This window comes from Mesitornis unicolor, unplaced genomic scaffold (genome assembly GCF_000695765.1).
Source record: "Mesitornis unicolor isolate BGI_N332 unplaced genomic scaffold, ASM69576v1 scaffold10452, whole genome shotgun sequence".
NCBI lineage: Eukaryota > Metazoa > Chordata > Aves > Mesitornithiformes > Mesitornithidae > Mesitornis > Mesitornis unicolor.
This window is the reverse complement of record NW_010167122.1, coordinates 1-8253: the sequence shown is the minus strand read 5'-3', so window position 1 is coordinate 8253 and position 8253 is coordinate 1. Positions and strand designations below refer to the sequence as shown.

At 54.3% G+C, this 8253-nt stretch overlaps 1 protein-coding gene across 1 annotated transcript in view; it reads right to left on the bottom strand.

Annotated features, from left to right (window-relative positions):
• KIF7 (kinesin family member 7) overlaps positions 1–7090 on the bottom strand; it is a gene marked incomplete at its 5' end in the record, with an annotated part of 8720 nt that extends 1630 nt beyond the window's left edge. The window contains 14 exon segments of the mRNA XM_010178576.1: positions 2–19; positions 546–761; positions 879–1055; positions 1551–1676; positions 1924–2121; positions 2212–2414; positions 2746–2880; positions 3188–3294; positions 3557–3756; positions 4172–4399; positions 4524–4664; positions 4942–5473; positions 6210–6621; positions 6890–7090. Coding sequence (XP_010176878.1) covers positions 2–19; positions 546–761; positions 879–1055; positions 1551–1676; positions 1924–2121; positions 2212–2414; positions 2746–2880; positions 3188–3294; positions 3557–3756; positions 4172–4399; positions 4524–4664; positions 4942–5473; positions 6210–6621; positions 6890–7090 — 2894 coding nt within the window.
• Positions 7091–8253: the final 1163 nt, after the last annotated feature.

Genomic DNA, 8253 nt, shown 5'->3' with positions numbered 1-8253 from the left:
GGAACAAGACCCGCTCTTCCTGCCAGGACAGAGATGCAGTTACTAAGGAGCAAAGGGTTTGCTCTCTCACCCTGCCCTGACCTCCCTCGTCACCTGAGCAGTGCTTGCAAAGTTGGGATATGCACAGTTTGCACATGGAGGGAAGCATCTGCTAACAACCCCATCCTCAGGTCTTAGAATCATTTATGTTGGAAATGACCTTTAAGATCATCAAGTCCAACTGTTAACCTAACACTGCCAAGTCCACAACTAAACCATGTCCCTAAGAACCACATCTACATGTTTTTTAAGTATCTCCAGGGATGGTGACTTCACCACTTACCCGGGCAGCCTGCTCCAATGCTTGACAACCCTTTAGCTGAAGAAATTTTTCCTAATATCCAATCCAAACCTCTCATGGCACGACATGAGGCTGTTCCATCTTGTCCTATTGCTTGTTACTTGGGAGAAGAGACTGACTCCCACCTCACTACAACCTCCTCTCAGGTAACTTCTCTCTCCCTACTCATTACTCTGCAAGCAGAGCAGCCCAACCCCAGAAGTACCTCTGGGGACAGCAGGGTGCCCTGACGCAGCTTGTTGTCGAGCTCCAACCTCTGTTTGAGCAGCTGGTCCTTCTCCTGGCGCAGGCTGTTTATCTCCTGGCGGATCTGCTGCTGGTCGTGGGCACTGCCGTGACGCAGCTGCCCGTTCTTCTCGCTCAGCTCCTTCTCCAGGTGCTCCAGGCGGCTGGACACACGCACTATGTCATCTGTCAGGGCCTGCAGCAGAAGATGCTAAAGGGGATCTGGTCTAAAGGCAAGACAGACCCCCAGACCCTTTCCACACCCTCCATAGGTCAAGTGACCCCACACGCATACCCCACACTTATGTCCTACCTGGCTGGAGCGCAGTCGTTTGCTCTCCAAGCCATTCTTCTCCTGCAGCAGGGCTTCCTTTTTGGCCACAATACCTTCCCGCTTCCGTAGCTCATCTTCCAGCTCATCCAGGGCCCGGCGCTGCTCGAGAACTTTATCCATCTCCATATCCAGCCACTTCTTCTGTTCCTCAATTTTCTGGTGGAAGGAGAGGCAAAGGGGGCATGTGCATGCATGCAGAGCACAGCTGCAATGCCCAGGCCTGCTGGACTAAAGAGCGGTGTACTTAAGATGAGAGAGTCTTGAGTCAATCTCTGCTAACCCCTATAGCCCAGCCTGCACTGGTTTTATCCTTTCAGCTGCTCTGAGAGGCAGAGCTGAGCTAAATCCACAGCTGCCAAGGAGTCCTGGGGGCTGCATCTCCCACCACTCTTCAGCTAACAGACAAGATTTCACAGCTACTTTACCAATGCTAGGATTTAGAAGGGAATCCTGGTCCTGGGGATAAGACAAGATGCAAGTCCTCTGCTACTAGACACAAGTGACATTATGGACTGTCCTGCTCCAGGGCAGCATGGGCTATGGCCCATCTCAAGCTGAAACCCCTGCTTCCAGGCCTCCCTGTCAACCAGCAGTCTGCCAGAGCAATCCCCTTCGAACAGGGAGGAGGTGGTGGGCTTGCTCTGCCTGTACCTGCTGCTGCTCCAGGCTGATCACGGAGCCGTTACTGCCGCTCCGCCGCTTCCTCTGGAAAGCTGCGATTTCCTCTGTTTTGATGCGCAGGATTTTCTGGTGCTGCTCGTGCTTCAGTTCCAGTTCCTGTATGGGAAAGAGCAGCTGTGAGCCTCAAGATGCTGTTTGCCCTAGAGCCAGGGCTGAGGGACAAGTTATGTTCTCTGCTAGCTCTTTGGATACTCCAAAAAAACCCCCTCTCTCCATCTCCAGCTCTCCAAGGCAATCACAGACCCCATCAGAGCTACCCTTGCCTGCCCAGCAGCTTGCAGAGCCCACCCATCGCCATCCTCACAAATACTGCAGTAGCACAACTGCTCCTGCCCTTTCCTACCTTGACTTGATGCTGTCGCTTATTCACCTCCGTCTCCAGTCGCCGCTTCTGCTCGCTCTCCTCCCGCAGCCGGCGCTGCAGCTGGCCCTGCTGCCGCCGCATCAGCTGAATGTTCCTCTCCAGCTCCTGTACTCGCTTCTCGCTCTGGGCCGAGAGCGACACCAGCCTCTCTGTTGCCTGCTTCTTCTTGCACAGAACCTGCCGGAAGGCAAACGCTGCCCTTTGCGGAGATGCCCCCAGCTCCTCCCCTGTCCACATCCCTGGGCAGGCAGAGCCGTTCCCACTCACCCGTGCCTTGTTCTGCGCAGCTGCCACACGTGTGCGGTACTCCTGCAGCTTGCGCTTCTCCCCGGGGTCCCACGGCTCCTTGCTCTCCAGCTCCTGGAGCTGCTTCTGGCTCTCACTCAGCTCTGCCCGCACCTGCTCTGCCTCCTGCTCCAGCTCGCTGATCTTCTGGCAGTACTGCCTGTTCAGAGCCTGGGCGTCCTTGCCTGAAACACATGCCTCAGCTGTGACCTCCAGGCCCCCTTCCCACACAGCCAGGATCCTGCCAAGGGACAGACCTTTTCTCTCTCTTCCACAAGTATTTTTGATTACAGAGACTGAACACACCCTTGCCCTTAGCTACTCTGTGGAAGGGATTTAGGGAGAAACCAACAGGAAGGGTTGCTTCTCTTGAAACTGCTTTGTTTCCTTCTACAGGGGAAGAGACTGGGCACAGACAACACAGGGAGGGAAGGTGAGGATGGGAGCAGAGACAAAGCATCCCAAAGAGGAGATTTCATAGGCATCGGATGCACGTTCCCACCAGCAGCTCTGCACCTGTCTTAACGAGCTCCGTGATCAGCTCCTCCTTCATGCGGATGTTGATTGCCAGCTCTCGGATCTTCTGCTGTGCTTGCACCAGCCTCCACTCAGAGTCCTTCCCTCCCAGGCGCTCCTGCCTCCTGCAGACCTCTGCAACATAGGTTTCTGGGTAAGAAAGGTCCTATTTCAGCAGCTGGGTGGCCTGACAATCCCATCTCAGATCTGTAGCCAAGAACTGGCACAGCATCACCCAGAGTCACCCGCAGCATTCACCAAAACATGCAGCTTTTGCCAGAACCCAGCAGTTTCCCCTTAACAAAAGCAGTTAGACTGTCATCTACTCAATTTTTGTCCTCTGGGCTCATCCAGGTGGGCCATGCTACCTTCCTATCAACAGCACCCGTGAAGTATCACCAGCCCTAGGAATACTGTCCAACAACGTACGGTTGCCACTTGCCTTTCGACAGCTCCAGCTGCTCTTCCTGAATCGAGTGGACGTTGTCTCTGCTTGGCTCCTTGCTTAACTTGCAAATGTCTTTCTTGCTCCAGCTTTGGATCCCGTTTCTAGAAGAAGCAGCAAGCTAATCAGTTGGGTTTGGGCACTGCCAGAGCCATTCCCAGTGAGGACCCTCATGATCCACAGGCTTCAGAAGGAGATAGAAATGTCAGGAAAGATGGTAATTAACTCCATAATGAGCAGGCAGCTGTCTCTTAGCAGAATCACTGACCCTAGAGGCAGTGTTTGCTTCTACAACTCATGTGAGAGCTGAGATGCAGAGGTGGGACAGCCATGGCACTGCACAGCACTGGGACAGCCTCAACTCACCGGCGCTGGGACAGGGACCGCTTCTGTTCCCACTCCTCCTCCTCTCCTGAGGACAGCTCTGCCGCCTTCTCTGAGTCCTGGCTGAGCTCTCTTCTCAGCACCGCAGCTTTGATTTCTAGATTGCTGGTCGGGCACTGTGCGTGGTTCAGGCGCCAGCTTGCCAGGTCCTCCTCCTGGAAAGAGGAGTTGCTGTTGAGCTGCTGGGGCAGAGAATCAGAAAGAGAGGAAACATGCTGTGTGAGACCTGGGGTTAGGAAAAGCAGCTCCCAGCTGGGCATCACTGCTAAACACAAAGAAAAGCAATAGAATGGAGTTGAGCATGTTTTCAGAACTGGTGTGTTGCTAGACCCAGCTGCCTGCCCTCATGCCTTCTGCTGCTCAGAAGCTGAGCAAATCTGGGATCTGCCCACAATACTGAAGTAAGTCTCAGTTTTGAAGCTGATCTGGTTTTACCAGAGTTGTTAATCTCTTTAGATGCTAACACCGAGTGCAGTCCTCTGGACTACACCTCTGACAAAGCTCATGTTCAATGGTGAGGGAAAAGCAGTTCACTCAGTGGAGAGCATCCGAGTGAAAAGGCAGCAGATGCTGAACAGCACAGACTTGTGCCCTCACCTTCCTGCAAAGGGCTCTTCCACTCTGCTCTGTGGGAAGGAGCCCCGAGGGAAACCCGCTGAGGCTGTGGGATGGGGCAGCATCCAGTGGGGCTGTGTGAGGTCTCTGGCTGATGGTCACCAGGTGAAGGCTTTCCAGCAGTTCTGGCACACACAGGTTTGGCATTGCCATCTCCAAGCGCACGTGTAGTGCCAAGATCTTATCCTGCTGCTCCTGCAGCTTGTCGCTCTAGGAGGCAATAAGAAAATAATGGTTATGTATATGTGGATCCCGAAAGCTGGGCTGCGTTCTCCTGGGGAGAAAGAGGAGGAGTGGGGCAGGTGTCTATAAAGAGAGCAGAGCCCAGAAATACCTGCAGCTTATACTGCTCCATGGCATCCTCCAGGGCAGCCAGAAAATCACGGTTCTCCTCCTCCAGGCGCTCCACTTGCCTCTGCAGTTTGGCTACCTGCTCGTCTTTGATGGATCCACACCCCTTCTCGGTGTTCACCTGCTCCCCGAAAACAAGAGAGCAGCATCAGCATCCACCCTTGTCCTTCCCTTCCTGTGTTGGACTCCACAAGAGCACAGCAGCTCTGCAGACCCAGATTTTTCCTGTAAAATGAATCTCTCTGTTGCAGCCAAACCCAACCTCTCCCTGCCTGCTCTGAGGACATCATTCTGCCTCTCTCCAGCCTTTTGGCCGGGTTGTTTCTCTTTTCCCTCTCCTGACCCTTCCACCATGCCATCAGATGAACCCCACCCTGGAGCTAAACCACCCTAGACGTTACCTGGGCTTTTGCCAGCTTTGAACCTTGTGCCTCAGGGCTCTGGTCTTCTGCCGAGGTGCTCTCAATGCCGCTATCCAGTCCGGCCGAGGTCAGCTCACTCCTCTCGCTCTCTACAGCGCACAACCACTCCTTCACCCGCAGGATCTGCTCCACCGTCAGGTTGCTGTCCTCCTGCAGCTCCATCAGCAGCCGGTACGCGGCGTCGGTGCACGTCCGGTAATGTGCGCACTCCGCCAGCAGCCGAGCCGTGGGGTCCGGCGCGCAGCGTTTGGCGGTGGCCGAGCGGTTGATGATCCGGGTCTCGGAGCGGTGCCGCTGTTCCAGTGCCTTCTGCAAGTTCTTGATCTGCAGGTGAAGCTCTTCGACGTGCTCCGTCTCCTTGCGGCAGTTCACCACAGCCTTATTCTGGATGTTTTGAGCCCGGCTGGCGTAATTCAGCGTGTTGAGGCTCTCATCGAAGTCAGAGGAGGATGGGCTGATGCAGGCTATCATCACGGTCTGGGCATTCCCCCCCAGCGAGTCTTTTAGGATCCTAGGGAAAAGCATAGTGACTAAAACAGTGGAAATACTAACTAACGCAGGAACCAGGTGGTTTCCAACCCTTTTCAGAGGTTAAGTCCAGGAAAAATTAAATTCTTGCTCTGTGGCCAGTTCAGCACTAGTGAAGTGAGCAGAATCACTACACAGAGGAATAACAGTTTGCACTGTGGCAAGTTTCCATCCAAATAATTCATGACACTGGGAGCTCCCCAACTCCATGATCACTGGTATGTGCTGCATGGGAACTTCTTGGAGATTGCAAAGGGCACCTGCTTGGGCTAAGAAGTAACTGCAGACCATCTAACAAGCCTATTGAAAGCATTTTTCATTCACTACCAGGCAGGAAACGCAGGATAACCCATGGTGACAACCCATCTCAGCTTCAGCAGCATGACTTATGCAAGCCTCCTCTTCTGCAGCACTGCCATGAGCTAGTCTGTCATTTCCATCCTGGTCTCATTGCTCCCCAAGCTTCCCTATGTGAAAACCTGTGCAGAGGGTAGACCTGTAAACTGCCATGAGGCACAGTGGGTCAGCCGGCCCTGTACCACCAAGCAGTTGGTCTGAGAGCCCTGGTGTGAGCTCAGAAGGGACAACTGGCCCTGCAAGCTCCTCTCAGCTACCCTGGGGACTCTGCCACCCAACCTGGCAGGTTGGGCATGGGAAAGGCAGGGAGAAGCACCACGTCAAGAGCCCGTGAGACGTGGGGGTCCTTGTCCCTGCTGTACCTGGTGATCTTGGAGTCCCTGTAGGGGATGTGGCTGCTCTTCCTCCGAGGGTCTCCCAAGGCACTGATGACATTGCCCAAGGCCAGGAGGCCACTGTTGATCTGGATGCTCTCCTTCAGCCTCTCCCCTGTGTTTCCTGTCTTCACAATTCTCTCTGAGCCTGCCAGGTCCACAAAGTGAAACTTGGAAACCAGGACCTGGCCCGAGGCAGGGATAGAGGGGTGGTGGTGGTGCAGGGGGATGCGGCCAGCCCCACGCCGCTGTTCCATGGTCACCGTGAAGATGGTGTGTGAGCGGCTCGACTGCCTGTTGATGTGGGTAGCTCCCGTGTGCTTGGCTGTGTTCCCCATCTCCAGCAGGCTCAGCACCTCGTCCAGCCCTTCCACTTCTGACTCCTTCACACCACAGAGCACTGCAATAGCAAAAACAGAGCTGTGGCTGGGAGCAACAGGCTGCCCAAGGACACAGCTCCTCTGCACAGCCTGGGGCCATTGCCCTGCCCACATCATCCCACAAACAGACCGGTTCTCCACACTGAACAGGACTAAGCACAGCAATCTGCTGCAGGAGAGGGATGGAGGTATGGAGGGAGACGACCTGGCTCTGTCTTCAGAAACAGATAACCCAATCTTCGCCTCAGGCATGGGGAGAAAAGGGAGCCTGTGTGCAGCCATACGTACCAATGTTCCCCTTGTCATCCTCCCGGATCTGGATGTCTTTGCTGGCTGTATCCACCTGCAGCAAGTCCCAAAACTCTTCCTTGTACACCTCCAGGTAGGATACTCGGACTGTGTAGTCGATCAGGTCATTCTCATCGATGAGCCTGAAGGTCTCGGCCATGGCTCGCGGGATGATGCCCTGCTCGTCTTCATTGATGGAAGCTGGTAGAGAGATACACATGGTCACGGGGAGCAGTGAACACTCGGGGAGCCCGTGCTGGACAGGGACAGAGTCACGGGCAGGAGCTGGGAAGGAGCAGCCTCACAACCCTCCCACAGCTCAGCCCTTACAGCCTGGATTTTGAGTGTTTCTAAGCCACAAGACCTTGGGGTAAATCCTACCCCACCCCTCTGCTGGATTCCAGCAACGCTGCTTGTTTCCAAGAAGGAAAAGACACGTTATGGTTTCAGCAGGCCCCAAACACCGTGCCTGCAGCTGCGGCGTGCTGTCCTTTGAAGTCCACACAAGTCCACAAACTTGCCCAGCTCCAAAGAAGCTTTTTATGTCCTTGAAGCCTGCTGGTATCCAGCCACAGGACTCTGCCATCTCTATTTTAAATGGTTTTGCTTTTGTCTCCAACAGCCATGTTAAAGAGCAATCCTCAAATCTGGTGCAAAGATAGCCTGAACTGGGAAACTGAAAATGGAGGTAGATTGAAAATATGGAAACAATTCAGTGTTTAAAAACTATGCAATTAACTAAGGCTGACCGAAACATTTACACTGCAGCCTCTGTGAGGTATCATAACACCAGTAAACCAGCATTTATAGGAGGAAAAGGTTTCCTCTTTCTTCCTCTCCTTCACATAAACAATCTAACAGGGATATCCTTGGTAACACCCCTCTCCTTAGTGCTTATTTCAGGATAAAGCTGGTAGATTCAAGCCAGCCGAAGGCAGCGGTGCCCTAGGAAGATCACCACCACCTCCAGACCAGGCACAGTCCTCTCACTTGTTCTGCAGAGGTAGAGGGGAAAACCTACGTGCTGTGATCGCAAAGGTGTTGTCCATGGAGGACGGTTACAATGGGGAGGAAAGGGTGTTGGGGAGGGCAGAGGTTAGGTTGAGGGGGGCTGGCAGGATCAAGAGGGAGGGCAGGGTGGAAGGACTGGTTGGGGTGGTGATGTTGCAAGGGATGGAGGTGGTGGTGGTGAGTTTGGGTGAGAAGATTAAACTTGATGAGATGGGTGGGGGTGGCAGCGATGGCTGCATCAAAGACGGAGGGCTGGGGCAGTGGCGGCGGGGGCTTGGCTTGGGATGGAGCGAGGTGCCGATGTGGCACCGCTGGAGTGGAGATGCTGGTGGGACGGCGATGCGGGCGGTCCC